The 20,114-nt window shown below is 27.9% G+C and overlaps 2 protein-coding genes across 5 annotated transcripts; one reads left to right on the top strand and one right to left on the bottom strand.

Moving 5' to 3' along the window:
- Positions 1-1,534: 1,534 nt before the first annotated feature.
- LOC131168859 (WEB family protein At2g40480-like) lies at positions 1,535-4,715 on the bottom strand. 4 transcript variants are annotated; one of them, XM_058133815.1, is made up of 3 exons: positions 4,101-4,707; positions 2,900-3,242; positions 1,535-2,779 (listed from the first exon to the last, which is right to left on the bottom strand). In XM_058133815.1, exons 1-3 carry the CDS (start codon positions 4,335-4,337, stop codon positions 1,788-1,790), a joined length of 1,572 nt encoding a protein of 523 aa, XP_057989798.1. In that variant the 5' UTR covers positions 4,338-4,707; the 3' UTR covers positions 1,535-1,787. The 4 variants fall into 4 exon arrangements, with proteins under 4 accessions (XP_057989798.1, XP_057989797.1, XP_057989796.1 ...); XM_058133814.1 differs by having other exon boundaries at positions 1,535-3,239; positions 4,101-4,715; XM_058133813.1 differs by having other exon boundaries at positions 1,535-3,242; positions 4,101-4,710.
- Positions 4,716-12,766: 8,051 nt separating this feature from the next.
- Positions 12,767-13,810, top strand: LOC110645828 (uncharacterized). Its single transcript, XM_021799087.2, has one exon. It carries the CDS (start codon positions 12,938-12,940, stop codon positions 13,613-13,615), a length of 678 nt encoding a protein of 225 aa, XP_021654779.2. The 5' UTR covers positions 12,767-12,937; the 3' UTR covers positions 13,616-13,810.
- The last annotated feature ends 6,304 nt before the right edge of the window (positions 13,811-20,114 follow it).

Below are 20,114 nucleotides of genomic sequence, written 5' to 3'. Positions count from 1 at the left end.
AAATATGGTGTCGACAGTGGATAAAGCCTGTGGACCCGATGAAATATCAATTGAAGTGTGTAAGTGTTTGAGAGATATGGGAGTGGCATGGTTAACTAAATTATTTAATAAGATTCTAAACTAAAAGAAAATGCCTGATGAATGGAGGAGTATTTTAGTACCTATTTTTAAAAATAAGGGAGACATACAGAGTTGCTCGAATTATAGGGGAATTAAACTCATGAGCCATACTATGAAGTTGTGGGCGAGAGTTGTGGAGCATCGACTACGTCGTGATACTTCTATCTCTCTCAATCAATTTGGCTTCATGCCCGGTCGTTCAACTATGAAAGCTATCTTTCTCATTAGAAGCTTGATGGAGAAATATAGAGATGTGAAGAAAGATCTACACATGGTTTTTATTGATTTGGAGAAGGCTTATGATAGTGTTCCAAGAGATGTCTTATGGAGTGTGCTAGAACAAAAGAGGGTATCTATTAGGTACATACAAGTGTTGAAAGATAGGTATGAAGGAGCAAGTACTATTGTGCGCACAGTGGGAGGGGACACAAGAGATTTTCCGATCTTAATTGGATTACACCAAGGATCAGCTATAAGCCCTTACCTTGTTACATTAGTTTTAGATGAATTGATGAAACATATACAAAAGAGTATTCCTTGATGCATGATGTTTGCGGATGATATTGTTCTGATAGATGAGATGCGAGAAGGAGTCAATAGAAAGCTAGAACTTTGGAGAAGTACTCTAGAGTCAAAGGGCTTTAAGTTAAGTAGAACGAAGACAGAATACATACATTGCAAGTTCAATGAAGACCAAACTGGGGATAGAGAAGGAGTTAGTTTGGATGGAGTGATACTGTCCCAAAGTAATCACTTTAAATATCTCGGCTCAGTCCTTCAAGTAGATGGGGGATGTGAGGAGGATGTTAGTCATAGGATTAAAGCCGAATGGTTGAAGTGGAGACGTGCCACGGGAGTTTTATGTGATCGCAAGATTCCCAATAAGTTAAAAGGAAAATTTTATCGTACAGCCATACGGCCGGCTGTGTTATATGGTAGTGAGTGTTGGACATTGAAAGAGTCATATGCATCTAAGATAAGAGTTGCAGAGATGAGAATGTTAAGGTAGATGAGTGGCCATACTAGACTAGATAAAGTCCGTAATGAGAGTATTAGAGAAAAGGTAGGAGTGGTACCAATTGAGGATAAGTTGAGAGAAGGGAGATTGAGGTGGTTTGGTCATTTGAAGCGTAGACATACGGAGGCTCCAGTTAGATAAGTAGAGCACATTAGGTTAGAGGATAGAAAGAAAAAAAGGAGTAGACCTAAATTGACTTGGAGGAGAGTAGTACAACATGACCTAGAAGTATTACAAATTTCTGAGGATTTAACCCAAAATCGTTTAGAGTGGAGAAAGCGAATCCATATAGCCGACTTCAAATTTTTGGGATAAACGCTTAGTTGAGTTGAGTATCTTTATTTAATTTTTAAAATTTAATCATAAATCACATTTAATATCTTCTTAGTCCCAATATAATAAAGAGCTACCACATTTCCAATTTCAATTGCTGGGCAAATTATAATAGATTCCAGCTTAGACCAAGGGCCAAGTCCAGGCTATGGATGTATAAGAACCACACACAATACATCTTTACAAGGAAAGAATATCTAAACAAAGCCTGAAGGGGCGCAAACAACAGAAGCAAGCTAAAACCAAAACTCACGACCAACACAAGGCAACAAAGGAAAGAAAATTTTCACTACTCAATCACAAAACATTCTTCTGTCTAATGCATCGCATTGTTGAAATCTTGAGTCTTTTTCTTACTTGGTTTTGTCATAGGCAATGATATGTGAATGAACCCGAACTTTCTCCTTTGTGCAAACAACTGCTTTTGATCACTTCCATCTTTCTCAGCTCTGGGATGAAATGTTAGATCCTCTCTCAGTTCATGAAGCATTTGACTCAAAGCGACCTTCTGTCGTTCTTCACGGCCTTCTGTCGGCCTTGCCATTACATATTCTTCAGGCATAACTTGCTTTCTGCTGAGTACATCCCGCATTGAAACTGTTGATCTTAAAACAGGCTTTGGATCATCATTAGCTAGATTGGAATTCCTCATTTCATTTAGTGGAGAATCTTGATGGTTATCAGGTTGAAGCATATGGAAACTATTAAGCCTAGTTGCGTAATATGCTGCCTGTCCCTCCTGATCATTCTCTGGCATCCATTTGCGAATAGCCTCTTCCACAGCAAATTGCTTTCTATTTGCCATTTCAACTTTGTTCAAAGCTTCTTCTAAGGCATGTTTACTTTGTTTTACTTCTTCTGTTGCATCCCTCAATTTCGTTAGAATAGACATTTTAGTCATATTAGCTTCACGCTTTTGGAGCTTTGCAACCTCCACTTTCTTGGCAAGCCCTTTTTGAGCTTTAGGGGTCAATGGAGTTAGTGCTTCAAATGAGGCTACTTTCTCGGGCTCTGGCAATACAAATCCCGATGATTTCTCATTGCTTGATAGAGCCTTGATTTCAGCTAGGGCAACGGCTTCTGCTGCCCTTGCCGCTTCCTCCATTTTTTTGGCTGCAAGCAACCTCAATTCAGCAGTCCTTAAATTTGTCTTGGTTTGTTCATTTGCTAAAATTGCTTTTGAAACTTCTGACTTCTCAGCTTCGGCCATTTTCTTCAACTGCTCTGCCTTGTAATCAGTTACTGCACTGTCTGCAATACATGGTTTCACTCTTGCCTGTTTTAGCTCCTCCTCCAAAGACAACACCCCTGCAAATTTTGACGTTAGCCTCTCTCGGGTTTTCTCAAGAAAGGTTTTCTCTTTCTTCATTTTCTTATTCAAAGACTCAACAGAAGTTTGAATGACTCCAAGATCATTAATAGTTTTACCCAGGTTAAGTTTTGCTTGCTTCAATTCCATTAAGATCAAGTCAGGGGACGACGAAGGGCAAGGGCTCAAATTTCCCATCCTCTGCTCTCGGTTGTTGACATGAAAGCTACAATTTTCCTTGTTCATTTCTTTGATAGCAGGACTTGACATCTGCTCATCCGGGATTGTCATACATCTCAGTGCTTCTTTCTGTAGCTGCAGCTTTAAATCTTCAACGATTCTTTTTGTAGTTCCAAGTTCTTCAAGAACATCAAGCGTTTCCAATTCTTTCACAATAAGATCCTTCTCCAATTCTGCTGCCTGTTCCTCAACTTTCTTTATGTCCATCTCCTCAAAGCCCTGCTGTTCACGACAATCTTCTTTCAAATCAGAAAAAAAAGGGATGATATGAAACAAATTACAAATTGCAATACTCACCAGAATCAACATTAAACATTCACACAAATAAGCTTTAGTTAAGTGGTACTGCAATCATTTCCAGGATTGTAAGTCTCAATTTCAAGTTGCAAGTCTCGATTTCATATCTCAATGGAAAAGAAAAAGAAAAATCTACATTATTAATACTTTGCATGGCAAACATAATACTTATGCATGAGTAGATTCTGGCATTCAAGATCAAGGCATGTCAAATCAATCCTCAACAAATTTATGGTTGCAAAAAATTGGAATTGGTTAAATTAGTAAATTAACAGTTATGCTTAAGTAAACAAGTTAAGAAGCCATCTGAAATCTGAATCTCACTTTCACAGTAGAAAAGAGGACTACAAGAAAACTGAATTCAGACATTCTGAATCTTATAAACATCTTAATTTCAAATCCAACATTAATTATAAATTTAAAAAAAAAATAGAAAAAATGGAATTAACATTACATGGTTTAGCTTAAGAATACAAATAGTTAACAATTAATGCATGAAAAATCAATGTCATTTTAGATATATTCATCAATTGGATCAAATTGTGGATCCCACTTTTGATGTATAGAAATAGCATCTTTTATTGAAAATGTCAATATCCAATGAAACTAAAATCTCCCAAAGCTTAATAGAAATTAAATTTCCCTAATCAACAAACTCAAAATTCCATTCAGGTTACTTCAAATAGTCAATTTCCTAGCAAAAACCCAATCTTAAGAATGTAATTCTAAATAATTTACCAACAAAAGAGAATAAGTAGCCAATGTCACTAACTATTTTCCAACCTTGTAATAGGGAATCCAAGACCCACTTCCTCCAAACCGAGTCACAGCCTCCTTGACTGACCCGAACGGCGGCGACGTATCAATCTCTGCTCGCAAGCCCACCTTCCTCGTCCCCTGGTTCCCGCCATTCTGTTGGGCGCAAATCCCGAAACTCTCCGGCCCCATATCGGACCTCACTTCCCGGATTCCGGGAGTGCCAGGTACCTGTTCAGCGACAGAATCCGGATAATCCGCCATTGCAGAAAGAAACGAAATTGAAGCTTCAGTGATGGTGGAAAACAAAAGAGAAAGATGGGTTTTAAAGGGTCAAAAGGGAAAGCCATGATGAAAATGCAATTTCAGAGTTTGTGTGTGATGATGGCGCTTGCGGTCCGAGTCACCAACTCGGACCCCAAAAAGAGCGAGACAACCCTGGTCCACAGTCCACTCAGTGAGTAACCGAAACAGCGAAGAACTTTCCATTTTCCGTTTTGGGTGGTGATTCCATGGTAGAAAGATCATTAGATCAAGATGTTAGGATGACGTGGCGGCAAGTGAGTGGAGATTGACGTAGAATGTTAGAGTTGGGGTGGTGTGACCAATGGGAGGTTTAGAAGGTAAGTGAGTGTAGATGAGATTGGACACATGGTGGTGGGTAATTAGTGGTGGTGATTTTGACCGTGATTTGCGGTTTTGCAAAAGTGATTTTAGAGGTTGAAGCTATTATTGAATATTGGTAAGAAAAAGCAGTTTTTGTAGCTTTATTCATTATTCCTCTTTCCCTGAAAGCCAGTCTCTGAATTTCTATTATTTTATAGCTTTAATCCAATTCAATATCAATGTATTGAGTTTTATATTGAAAAATGTATCTTTAAAATTCTTTAAACAGTAAATTTAGCACCAGTTTAATTGAGCAGTTGAGTTTTTTTTTTTTTTTAAAGAGAAATTAGAGCATACAGTTTTAGTTCAATTTAGAGTTCGCATAAAAATCGAAATCGAATTAAAAGTTTGGTACATTTTCAGTTTAATTCTTCACAATTTCAATTGTGATTTTAATTATTTTTTCGATTTTAATTCGATTTAATATGATTTCGATTTGATTTTTGATTCTTAAAATAATTTTTTATTTCTTTAAAAAGTCTACTTAATTAACATTTAAATTTTAAATTTAGTTATTAATACATAATAATATATCTTTTAATTATTTTTAAATTATATAATCTTTAACTATTAAGTTCATATATAATTTAGAATTAAGTATATTATATAATATAAATAGTTAATATACATTTTAACTATTTATTATATATATATATATATATTAAGAATTATAAGATAATTTAATGTATTTATAACTAAAATTATTAAGAAAATAAAATATAATATTAAGTTATATAGTTGATAATTATATATACATATATTTATATATAGTTATATTGAAAATATATAATGCATTTAAAAAAATTATAGAAAAATATATATATAAATTTGATTTTTAGTTCGATTTTGATATGATCAAAATTCAATAAAATTTGATTCTTAGTGAAAAACTAAAATCGAATCAAAGTATCAAAATAAGTTTGGTTCTGTACTATTGCTGTCAGTTCGATATGATTATTCGATTCGATTCGAAACCTTCAAAAACTATACATAGCCCTAAAAATTAATTAAGGAAGTGATGACTCAAACTTAATTTGAATTATATATACTTTCAATCATTGGATCAAATAGATTAGGTAGTGAAATCAATTTTTAGTTTTTAATTTTCCAATTATTAATATAAAATATTTGATAAATATAACTTTTGAATCAATTTTTTAAAAATTAGTAACTAGATATTTTATTATAATTATATTACTGAAAACAGAAAATTTTAAGTGCATGTTATTTTTTTTACCTTTAATCATTCGCTTCACCATTAGCATTTAATAATAATCAATTGTATGACAACCATTGCATCAAATATGCCTTTAATTTTGATACACATAAATTGAGTCGAGTATTTCTTGAAAATAAATAAAAAAATTAATGAGTGATTGCCAAATTATTTATTTTTTCATTATTTTGCAAGGTGATTGAGAAAAGAGAATGATAAATACACGAATTTCCTCTAGGAAAGTGTTTAATTGCAGCTCGAATTGAGATAATTGTATTATATTTTATATCACTTATGTGATTTTTTTTATATAAAATTTGACAATTTATTAATAACTATCATAATATAAATACAATATAATTTTTTTATAAGAAAAAAATATAAATATAAATAATTGAAAACTTTTATTGAAAGATAATTTGAACAGAGGAAAATAATTTTTTCAGGTAATAAATGATTTTTTTATTTATTTTATATAATAAAAGATACTATTTTTTCAAGAACTTGCTAGCTCGTACGTAAAAAAGTTTAAAGCACCAAAAGAGGAATAAATTGCTCAAATTCTACGATAAAATATCATTATTTATACTTGAACATCTGAAGCTTTTAATCAAAATGAGTCAACAATTCATGCTATATTTTGAATAAAAAAAAACTATCAAATACTCCAAGAAAAAAAAAAACTATCAAGGGAAGCAAAAGGACGTGATATTAAAGAGAAAACTTCAAATCATTCATAATGAATACATATGCGGAGATATAAATCCATATATATTTTAAATAGACACATATCATATAAAAAGAATAAAAATAGAATAAAGATTCAATTTAAAATAGCCATCAATGAAAATTCATGGATATTTACCCAAAGAAAAAAAAAAAAGGAAAGAAAAAATATATGAAGAAATGTCATAATATAAATAAAAATAAAAATAATGCATTCAAGTTTTGGATTATAAATCAGAAACTGAAAGATCGAAAATCTTGATTCATAAATTTATGGAATCAACTTAGATAGATAATACATTATCTAATCAAGACATATGATAGCAATTTAATCAATTTAGAGTCTCTAATCAATTTAGAGTTTGTTTAACATTGTTATTGAAACTGTTACTGAGAAAATTATTTTTTTAGAATATATTAATTAGATAGTATTAGAAAATAATTTAAAATTAAATTTAATAAGTTTTAGTGATAAGAATATTAAAATAACAAAATAATTTTTTCAATTTATTTTTTTAATAATATTTAAAATAATAATTTTATTCAGAAAAAAATTTAAGTCCTTAAAATTTAATGCCAAATAGACACTTAAATATGAAATCTAAAAGTTGGTTAATAAAATTTAAAGGTTTGATTGTCAATATTATTTGTGTTTGAGAAAAATATTATTTAAAATATATTTTTATAAAATTTTAAATTTTAATTAATTAGGGGAATGTGCATGACACGTTTTGAGCACATGAAAAAACTTTCTTAATAGATGGACTACACATATAAATGTGCCCAAAATGAAAAAAAGGAAGGATCATTATTACATTGTGTGCATTGGTTTTAACTTAATGATTTCTCATGATTAACTTAATCCTTCAAACACTACTATTTCACCAGCAATGTTTGTAGCAATGTCTATCTATTGCTGGATCTACCTACCACCATGTGTCAACCATTCATTACTTGTGCCTTGTGCTAATCAATCACTATGGGGAGTTCTCAATTTCATTAATTGTTTAATTTTCTTCTCAACATCAATCATCAATATATTATTTACTTTTACATACAACTAATTTACATACATTTTAAGCTATCAAATGATAGCCTAGTTTTCATCCATTTTTAAAATATAAAGAATGGGGAAATTTTGAATCTTGATTTTGAGCTTTCCCATCTTTTTTTTTTTTTAAGATTTTACCATATCGCGACAATATATATATATATATATATATATATATATATATATATATATATATATATATATATATATATATATATATATATATATATATTATCTTCTCCTACATAATTCACTAGTTTTTTCCTGACCTTATGTAATTCCATTGAATTTAACAAAAAGTTTACCTAGATTTTTCTGGATAATTATTTCTGAATATCTTAGCCTCATCTTACACCATAATATGATAAAGCAACAAATACAAATATGACTTGTGGAATCAACATGCTCACAAATGTGATGCACTAACAATTGAAAGAAGGCATCAATGCACATTTTATGTAAACCTCTCTCCTCATCTCTAGTTTGGCTTTAATGGCAATAAGCCTAAATTCTATTTGTATTGCACGTGCTTAATAATTTTGAGTGTATAAAAATTCAATAGTTAGTTTAATAAGTAAGAATGAGAGCCTCACTTTCTTATTAATCAAGAGATCGACTCCTCTAAAAATTATTTTAAAATTATATATCTTGAATACGTCTGGTCAATGTAAAGGAATACATTCTTATAATCGCCTTTAAAAAGACAACTTAATATTGATACGTGAAAGCTTACTTGAGAATACTCTTAACATAAATACTAAAAAAATAGTGGGTATATATATATAATAATGCATCATATATAACTATTTGAGAGAGGGGCTTATGAAGAAATGGAGTTTTCAAGTACTATAGTTTTCTCGCAAGAGGTAAATTGATCTATTGCGTAGTTGCCTGATCAATAAGCTCCAATTGCCTTTTCTGCGTGCAATTTCTAATATTGACCTCTCGACTCCTATCAATAAATTGCTTGATTCTATTTGAGGCCAAGAATTGCCATTCACCTATATATGACTTATACTTCACGGCTCTGGAAATCACTATATATATTACTAATAAATTAAAAAGAAATAAAATTTATTGTAATTTTTTTTCCTTAATAAGGGAATTAAAGAATGAAATGAAAACTCCAATCTAACACTACCAAGTGAATAATATAATTTCAACCACAAGACTAAACTTTTTTTTTTTTAGAAAATAAGACTAAACCAAGTTAGACAAAGTTTATTGTGATTTTAAAATCATTGAAATATGATTTTTTTTAAAGAAGCATTTCCTTGTATTTATACATGCTTTCAACTTTGGGTGAATTATAGAAACTATTTTAATTACTCTCTTAGAGCTCGTTTGGCATTGTAGTTAGAAGGTTAAAAAGTGCTTTTTAGAAAAAAAAAAAAGTGTAGTTTTAGATATTGTTAAAAAGCAATTAGAAAAAAAAATCATTTTGTTATTTTGATGTTTTTATATTTAAAATTTATGAAATTTAATTTAAATTAATTTTTAATATTCTCTAACTAATATATATTTTCAAAAAATTGTGTTTATCAATAGTAGTTCTAACAATAATGTTAAATAGATCAATTAGTTTCTTGACATGAATAACTAATTTTAATTGTGTTCTTAATATTTTTTTCAATTATTGGATTTGAAATTATTGAATTGATTAAAATTAAAATTAAAATTAAAAAAAAATATATATTATCTATTGAATTTAATTCACAAGCAATTCAGTGGTTTGTTACCAAACAAACATCTATATCTCATGTTGTTGAAGAAATATATAAGGAGGCGTTTGCATTAGAGGTTTGAGGCAGCAAATTGAGGTTTCATACTTAACATTTACTTTAAACTCATTTAGTAAAAGTATTAAACAATTGTTCTTAAGTTCATATACCCTAAATCATTATAGTTCAAAAAGTTGTAAAATTGTAATTGTTTTCAATCAGCTATTGTTGTTTCAAAATTAAAAGATCACTGTATCATTCTCTCAAGCTGTATACGTCTTATATGATATGTAGCTTTATTAATTATTTTATATACTAATAACAATTAGATAAAATTTTACTAAATACTAATAAAAATTAGTTATTATCAGTTGTCAATAATCTGTTAACATAAATAGCTATCTAGTGGATTCAATAAGACCTAAGTTGTATTCTTAAGTGATTCTTAAACATCAAACATCAACTACAATGGAAATTAATTAGTGCATTAATTAGACAAAGGAAAAAACTACTATCTACTACTAATTAAATAAAAAGCTTAAATGCTCATTTATTGTGCACCTTTGATCTCTCACCATCTCATTGAATAGCTTTAATTACTGAGTTGTGGGAATGAATTCTATATTTCTGTCTTGTTTTACTACACTTAATGAGCTTGCATTGTTAGCGTCAACGATCACCATGCTTCATTGCTTTTTCAAGATGGGGCTATTTCCATCACCATCATCACTGCTCTAAAAACCCACCACTTTTTTATTTTAATTATTAATAAAAGAATTAACTATCTGTGACTGTTACAATTTAATCCCTTCACAAATCAGTTCTTCGTAGGTCTTCTTAGTACATGCACTCTTAATTTGTTTGATATGAGTTGCAGCCAATGAAAAATATTTTCTATATATAAATTATTTTTCATTAAATATATGAAATCTTAATCTTTTTATATTATGTTATGAATATATGTATTAGAGGTGTGTAGTTCTGATTCAGTTTAAAATTTGTCTAGGAAGTAAAACTAGAACTAAACTAAAATTTTGATATGGTTTTAGTTCGGTTCTTCATTGTTTTGATTTTTGTTTGGTATGATTTATGATTTTTTAGTTCAGGTTTAGTTTTCGATTCTTAAAACAAATTTATATAATTATTTCCTTAAAAAGTCATATTTAAATTAATATTTGAATTTTAAATTAAATTATTAATACATAATATATCAAATAATATATTTTTTAGTCATTTCTAAATTATATAATATTTAATTATAACGTATATATATAATTTATGATTAAATATCTGATATAATATAATAATATAAATATATCATATAATATATATTTTAACTATTTATTAATTATATAATGTTTAGGTATAAAATATAAATATAATTAAGAATTAGCATATATATATATAATATAATAGTACATTTATAATTAAGGATTATAAGGTATAATTAAAATTATTAAAAAAATATAGAAAGATAAAATATAATATTAGGGTGTATTTAATTCATAATTATATATACATATATAAATATATATAATCATATTAAAAGTATATAATACATCTAAAAAAAATATATATATAAATTTAATTATCGATTTAATTTTGATTTGATATATTTTTTGTTTGGTTTCAGTACAGTTATTGTTCGATTCTTAATGATAAACTAAAATCAAACCAAAGATAAAAAAATTTTAGTTCGATATAGTCCTATTGATTTTGTATGGTTCTTCAGTTTGATTTAGTTTCCAAAAAAATATAGTATCCTAATAATGCATGTCATCAGATGGCAATTTATTTCATTGATTCTATATGGGTCATGGGGGACTATTAAATATTATAGAAAATTACAAATTGTTGTTGTCTTTTCTAGCTAACCATTAATTCACACAGCTGCTAAGACTGGAATAATAATAATAATAAAAAGAAATTGAAGCAAGAGAGAGTAACATCTTCATCTACTTTTTCTCCACAGACCCTCTCCATTAAAACAGCTTTTCCATGGCTTCAAGGCCCACAGCATGCAATTTCTCATTTATTTTCCTTTCCCCATCTCCATCTAAATTTCCTTCCTTCTTAACTGCTTTATTATAAATGAAGGGTCCAAATACTTCCACGTAAACCCCTTCATCAATGGTCGTAGCAAATCTATATATGTAGATATATTATTATTGCGGGTAAATTTTATTTTGAAAAATTTTTACTTAAAATCTAATTTATCGTGAAATTTAAATTTAATTTATTATAAACTCTAAATATATTAATAATATATGTTTTCATATATGCAACATAATTATTCTAAATTGCTTTTATATATACTTAAATTATAATAATTAATTAATAGCAATAATTTGGGAATTACTATGTCTCTGTTGTCATAACATAAAACAAATGCGTGATTACATTTTTACAATGAATAAAAATTGATATCTTAAATATGTGTAAATTATTGTTATTAGATTAGTTTTAGTAACAATTTTATTAAATTTTTAATATAATTTATTAATTAATTTATAATAATTTTGACTTGTATATATAAAGATAACAAATTTATAATTATTGAAAAAATCCCTACTTTAAATGTAATATATAAGCAGTGAATGTAAATGAGAAAACTTTATACAATAGATAAGATTGATTTTTACATGCTTTAAAATGAAATTGAGTGAGTTTTATATTATAAATTGAAGTTAAAAATTTTATAGGCTGTAGCTATCAGCTTACATAGCCAGCCTATACATCAATAGATTTCATCACAGTTAAATTATGGGCTTATTAATTAAAATAAAATTTATATCTACAATATAATTAGAGAGGTGTCCTACTTCATTTAATATATGTGACCTTGGTTGTTATATTTTTGACTCCATCTTAGATATAATTTCCAAAATCAATAATACCATGAATTAAAATATGCATATCTGATTATAATTAATTATAAATATTTATAAAATTTACACAGACATTTTAAATTTTATTTTTATAATTTAAGATTCATCTTAGATTTTTCAAAACAGTAGATACTTGGGATCTATGTCAACAAATTTTATATTAATATTTGAATCTTGTTAATTTTCTTTAATAGAGGTTGAGAGAGTAGAGACTCGAATCTAAATTTTTCTAGTGAGTAATATGCCTATAATCATTAGATGAAATTAAGTTAAACCTAATCTTAATCTTGAACCTGGAAGAGAGAATTATTTTCTATTTTTTTTAAAATAAAAGACAATATTAATGAGAAGAGAGAATGCGCATATGCTTTATTCTATATATTATTAGAGCCTTAAATGTCTCCTCTTGCACAACCTTAAGTTAGTGGATGGACTACTAATAGCACCAAAAGACTCGATCACTTATCACCAGGAGACGAGAGAGAGATATATTCTATTCTTTATGACCAGCTTCACTTGCGGATCTTGAATCTTTAGATTTGGAAAGTGCTGCAAACCCAAGAAAAAGAAACCTACCTGCTGATAGCAAATTCAAGATGCTAAGTAAAAGACGTGAAGTAGTGCCTCCAAAATCTTTAGAAATCAAGCAAGATGACAAGTTCTTCACTAGAATCATGTCCAAAGAAACCTCCATGGCTAATTCTTCTTGCAGGATCTACTACGGAGGTGCTTCAGGTGCAATTCCTTTCATGTGGGAATTAAGACCAGGTACTCCTAAGCACACTCTTGCTAATACTTCTATTAATCCTCCTTTGACACCCCCTCCTTCATATTATTCCACTCTTAAATCAAAATCCATGTACAAAAGATCATTAAAACAAAGCATCATGAGCACCATCTTCCATGGTAAAAAGAAGACTCATGTCTCACCTTCATCTTCCATGTCTTCTACTACAACATCATCTTCTTCATCATCGTTGTCGTCATTCTATTATTCATCCTCATCAACCTTCAAGAACTCGAAATTTCGAAACCGTTCATTTTTTTCATGTTCAAGATCTCCAATTCATTATACAATCAATGGTGACGAACAAGAAGATGGCGACGATGGTGATGATGATAATGATAAAGATAACAAGCGCAACATTAAATCGCCTACATCAACATTGCGCTATGGTGGTAGAGGTAAAGGTTTGAATGTGTTTGGAGGTTGCTATTTAATGGAGAATATGAAGACTGCATTCTTGTCCATTGTTGGACATGGATCTGGCTAAGATATGCTGGTTGGTAATGCTTAATTAGATATTAGTTATTTTCCCTACGGTGTTAATAATTGATTTCGATTCCAAGTGGAAACTTGATGTGTTCAGTGTTCTGTTATTTGTTTTTAATGGTAATATAACTGTGAAATCATTTGTGTGAACATCTTGTTCAATGTCAAATCTCTGTTCTTAGGTTTCTTTCATCTACTCCTATATTTTTGGTTTTGTTTTCCCCTTCTTTTTAAGTAATTTACAAGCATTTAGTGATCAAATAAACAGAGTGATTGCTATTGAGGTTGGCTACATGTTGTTATTAATTAATTTGTAAAATCCTTTTCCTTTTCATAAAATAGAAAAGTGAAATTGACATGATAATCAACTGACATATAATGATTGTATTAAACAATTTTTTAAAAATTTGATGCATAATAATATTGAATATACTCGATTAATCATTCATTTTTAAATATTAATTAAAACTTTCAATTTTAGATAATCACATAGAACCAGAAGATAGTAATTGACTTGTGGGAATAAAGTAAGGCTGCTGATTGATAATGAAAATTCATCTCTATTGCCTTGTACTAATTGAATTTCTATTCTCTTTCTTCTCTCTGTTTTCTTTCTTATTTCTCTCATTTTATGGGGTTGCTACTCTGACATCTTTTACATAAAGATAGCCTAAAAGGGAAATTTAATACTTGAATTATGTGTTTATAATACAAGAAGTTGGGATTTAAATTTCGACATGATCATTTTTACATGAAAATGACTTAAAAGAGTAATCGAGTATGTATTTATAGTTCATGAAGTCAAGATTTATACTCTGACATTTTTTAGACAAAGTCATAAAAAATGATTTAAAAGGATGGTACCATAGTAAGTATAATTACTATGAATTTATAGTGCAAGACAGACACACAAATTTTAAAAAAATTAATAATTACATAAATACGAGAAAGGAAAAAAATATGTAAAAATTTACATTCATTGTAAGGTTTATATCGATAACAAGACATGAGAGAAAATTTCAAGATAATGAGAAAGAATAAATTACAATTATTTAGAATTTTTCAAATTCCAAGCTTCATTTGTTTTGTAAAAAATATTTTATTAGAATATATTTTTTACATTTTCTAATGTTGGTATACTCAAAAAATGAGTAAATTGAAAATATATTCCTAATTAAAGAGAAATTAAACTATTTTTAAACGGAAGTAATTTTCTAAATTTTGATAATTTTATTAAAATATAAAAACACTTTTATATATATATGTAACATAAATACATACAATTAATTTAATATTATAATTAAATAATAAAAAACATTTTCAAGGAAAATATTTTTTTTTAAAAATAATTTCTATAAAAAATATTTTTCATATATTGTTCATAATTCAATCCCATAAAAAATATTTCTAAAATTTAAATCACATCATAACAATTAGAATTTAGACCCATATATCTTCTTTTATATCATAAAAATAGGCTAAAAGAGTGATTGAAAAATTTTGAATATATATTTAGAGTGCTATAAGCCAGGATTTACATTGTGATTTACAGAAAAATGGCCTAAAAGAGAGAGTTGGGAGTTCTGGAGGAGAAGAGAGAGAGCTTTAGACAGTCAAAGGGGAAACCTTTCTCTGGGCAATAATAATCCACATGCTATCATTAATACACCCCTTTGGTCCATTGATTGTTGAGCTGTTTTCCTCTTCACGTTTCAGAAGACCGCAGAATTTGATGTTGATGAATGGAGATCATTTATAAAAAAAATATGAATTTAAATTAAAAACATATTACTCCATTTATTTATTTTTATTTATCATATTCAAATTTTTTTTATTTAAAATTTTTCATCACATTACTAATGAGTATTAATTTTTTTTTTAATTTTACTCTTTATCTCTATCAAATACAATAAATACTTATATAAAAAATAATTACATGAGATAAATAATAACTTAATTAATTATTAATATATTTTTATAAAAATAATGTTATTTAATTATTTTTTAAAATATTATATAAAATTTAAATTTTGACAAATAAAAATCAATGGGATAGTAATTTTTTAAAATTATACTTTTATAAGTTTTAAACTTTAAAAAGAGTAACATTTAATCTCTTCAAAGGTATAAATATAAATAAAAAATTAAAAAATTATAAAAATAATAATTACTTTTTATTGATTTCATATATATATATATATATATATATATATATATATATATATATATATATATATATATATTTTTTTTTTTTTTTTTCCACACTCCATACCAACTTTCATAGAACATATTTTGTTTTTATAATTTTTCTCCGTTGATAAATAATGTAGCTGACTATATAGCCCCACTGTTTAAATGCATGGGCCCAATTGCATTGAGAGAAATATTTTAAACGAAATTAATGATTCTCCCATAAATACTGAAAATTAATGAATTTAAAATTACATTATTTAAAATTTTAAAAATAATTTCAATATTATTAAATTAAAATTCATTAATTAAACACATAAAAGTTTAACATATATGGTTATAAGTTGCATGGGCTCAATTTCATTGCCCCCAAAACAAGGGCATTTCTCATGACCATATTAACTAATTGGACTTTTGAAGCAAGTGAGCATATGATTTGTGAAATTTTAAACTAAATCAAATTAAAAATAAATAAATAAATCAAATAGATTGAATTTTTATAAAATTTAAAATTAAAACGAATCGAATTATTTAATAAATCAAATTCAAAATTTGAAATATAATGGTTTGATTTGAAAATTAAATTCAAATCAAATTTTGTTAATAAAATAACTTTAACTATCTAAACAAAAAGTTTTAGAAGAATTTTAGTTTGATTTAATTCTCTTTTAAAAATTAAATCGAATAAATTTTATTTTTATAATTTTTAAATTGAATTGATTTTTCAAATAAGAAAATCTGATAAAATTTCAAAATGAAATTTGCTCACCCCTATCCATAACCCCTCCCCAAATAAATAAATTTTAGTAATTTTGGGTCATCTCATGAACACCTCTTCAATGTGGAAATATATAATACATGATGTGAACACATGAATTTGCATTTATAGAGCATAAAATGCTTGAGTAATGAAACTGATCTTCTTAATTAGAACTCCATTGATATGTATAGTTTCATAATTTACTTGATTGTGATCATTTTCTTCCTTCATAATGCATGTGCCTTTCAAATTTAATATGTTTCTTTTCTTATTTATGTTTTAGGTAGCCTTTGACAAAAGAAAAGAAAAAAATAATTACAATGGAGTGTACTACTATTGACATGGACAATTAACCACCTCCTAATTCCTTTGATAGATACCCTATTGTTATTATTTTTTATGATTTCATAACATTACATGTTTATTTACTTTAAATTTGAAAAATTTTAAATTTTAAATTTAATTTTAACATTTTTCATAAAAAAATTTAAATTTAATAAAATTTTATTAATTTAAAGAAATATACATATATTGTTATCTTACATCAGTTTAGGATAAGGTAATAAAACTACATTTAAGGATTTAGATAATCTTCTTCTCTTGAGCTAATTTTTGGGATTAAATTAAATTCAATTCAGTTTGGACCATTCGCAAATGTTTATGTATGCAAACTTCACGTCGATTTGAAATAAAGATAAGAATTTGGATAATTCTCTTCCCATAAACTTACTTTTCAAATTAAATTACATATCCTTTTTTATTTTTCATTTTCCGCAAGATTTTATATATTTTTTGTTTTTGTGTTGAGTTGCATACAAAATATATCGATTTATGTGTTCATTAAACTCTCAAAATCTATATTGACCATCTTATACCTTAAGGCCTAAGTATGAATTTAGGCCCATGGAGGCATCATTCACTTCCCCAAGAGGGCCAATTACATAGAGAATTAAAGAGTACTATTACAATAGTCAGTTGGTAGGCAAAGATTCCAACATAGAAGATCAAGATTCAAGATTAATTAACCCACCAAGAATATGAATTTTTTTGAATTGGATGCCAACCATAATTTGACATAATACCCTGTTCATTCAATGTCACACCAGCTAAAAAAGATTGAAGAAAAAAAAAAAGGGAAGGAGCCAATAATGATGAAAGACTCAAAGAGTTTCAATGCAGAATAGGTGATGCACAGTAGACGATAGTTACATTTTAAGCATCAAGTTCATGTACAAGTAAATGATTTCTCTACTGGATTTTGACCTTGGAGATTTGAAACGAATGTTTGTTTGGTAAGAGGAAGTTGAAAAGAGATGCATAGATATATATATGTGTGTGTGGTCACAAGTCTTGGATCCAAGAATTTAGGAGGCGTTTTTGAAGACCATGAAATAGAGGGTTTATTTAGGGTTTTAGAGATGAAAATAAATGAGTTTGAAACCCATGATCATGTGGGTGAGTTCTTCTTCTGCTCTTCTGGGTTTTGGTGCAATGAGAGGTTGGGAAAGTTAGGTTGGCAAAGAGAGAACAACGGGGCGATTTGTTAGCCACAAAATAAGGGTCAAACAAGAGTTAGATGGTGCCATTTTCCTTGCAATCTAAGCAAATCAAATCTATCACAGTATAATTTAATCAATCCCCTCCAAATATAACCAATTCCTTTCACTTCCCTCTCTTTCACCACCCACTTTGATATATCACTCTTCAAATATTCACAACAAAGAAAATTATTAAAAAAAAAAAAAGAAGCTACCCATATCTTCATATCACATATATTCCATCAGAACATCCCAATCCCATTTAGGATTTCGAATCTTTTTTCGCATTGGTTCTTTGTATTCTTGGCTATGACAATGATAGTTTTCTGCAAATCGTATCCAAGCAAATATTATTTTTATTGATTCTTAGTATTTTCGTAAGTTGGAATTTAAATTAGATGCTGAAACCCTTATTAGTTGTAAGGGTATTTGAATCTAAAACTTCCTTTTGAAAATCTCATATTTCATCTTTTGCATTAAAGAATAAGCATTTGATTATTGAACACTTCAGTAAAAATAATATAAATTGAGGTGAAAATGTTCAACAAGTTATCACTTAATTGATAAAATGAATAAACAACAAGTCTTTTTTTAGACTAGTTTAACTAACTAAAGTCATATCACTCCTAATTATAAACTAAAGTTTGAGTCTTCACTCCTTGATCTCCTACTAAAAAAAATGAATTTAAAAATGAAAATTATTAGAGTAGTCGATAATATAGATAAAAAAAAATTCTTATTGACACCTAAATGTATATATTGAATTATATATATATATATTTTTAATATCTTACATCAGTTTAGGATAGAGGTAATGTATCTCTTATAAAGTTTTGGACATTCTCTTTTTTTTTTTTAGCTAATTTTTTGGGTGAGTTAGATTTAGCCCATTTTTTTAAGATGGTATAAAAGTCTTCCCAATTAATATTGAGTTTTTCATAAGTATTTTACACTCTAAGTGTTCGATCTTGAATATGAGAGGGTGAGTTAATATTTGACATCAGTTTGAGATAAAGATAGTACATCTTTTATAAAGTTTTATATACTTGTTTTTAGATAGTAATTATTAATTTAAAGTGGGTAAAAACAACTTTACCAAAATTTCCAAGATTCTTGAATTCTAACGCTTTCCATATATGAAAAATGTGGGTGAGATGTCTTCCATATCAGCACATGCATCAATCTGTCATGGATCCACCAAGTTACTGTCTACAAAAGATAAACCAACTTATCGTGAAGGTGTCCAATCTTTTTCTATGAAGAATGTCAACTACAATTAAAATTTTTTCAGGATTAAAATTTTTCTCCTTACAAGTGTACTCTACAAATCAATGAAGCAAAGGCCACATTATAGTCTATAGTGAATTAAGAATCTGATGACAGACCCAGTAGTCCAAAAATAATGATAATATATATAACAAAATCTCAATTTATATTATATATATGCATTAATCAAAACCAGATTTCTGATGATGAGAAATTCAAATGGGCTATTTTGATCCTTTAACATTTCGAAATGGACTGCAATTAGCCTTATATCCATCTTAAAAGAGGTGTAGATTGCGGTTCTTACACGGTGATGCTGATATTAATTTTAATTTTATTTTCTTTCATTTTTTTGGAAGTGGATCCCAGATATGATCTTTTTAATGAAGGTGGGCTCTTGATATTGACAAGAAACTAACATATACCGAGCCTAGCTATAGATAGCTTAGATAGCCTAATTAACAAAGTACATGGTTGATGATGATGATGATGATGATCATCTTAATTTTCACTTCAAGCCTTTTAATGGTTTGTTTAAGGTGGATTAACAGAAAACTAACAAGTTAATTATGCATTTTGATAATGGAATTAAAAGATTAATTAAGAAATCTCCAGAGAAAGAAGCAGAGACCCACATGGAGCCTAGGGAAGAATTAAGGAAATCCAATATTTATATATATAAGCTAATGTAAATTGATTTCAAGAAAGTCAAAACACATTTAAGAAGTCACACGTGAGCAAGCAGA

Source organism: Hevea brasiliensis, chromosome 14, assembly GCF_030052815.1.
Source record: "Hevea brasiliensis isolate MT/VB/25A 57/8 chromosome 14, ASM3005281v1, whole genome shotgun sequence".
Taxonomy (NCBI): domain Eukaryota; kingdom Viridiplantae; phylum Streptophyta; class Magnoliopsida; order Malpighiales; family Euphorbiaceae; genus Hevea; species Hevea brasiliensis.
The sequence above is the reverse complement of the archived record's forward strand: the minus strand, read 5'-3'. Positions and strand labels throughout refer to the sequence as shown.

Excerpts from the sequence above, each read along its gene's own strand:
- LOC110645828 (XM_021799087.2), top strand. The coding sequence starts at position 12,938 with ATGCTAAGTAAAAGACGTGAAGTAGTGCCTCCAAAATCTTTAGAAATC.
- LOC131168859 (XM_058133813.1), bottom strand. The coding sequence starts at position 4,337 with ATGGCGGATTATCCGGATTCTGTCGCTGAACAGGTACCTGGCACTCCC. Across the intron at positions 3,243-4,100 it reads CTTGGATTCCCTATTACAAG|CAGGGCTTTGAGGAGATGGA; the intron begins GTTGGAAAATAG and ends TGTCGTGAACAG.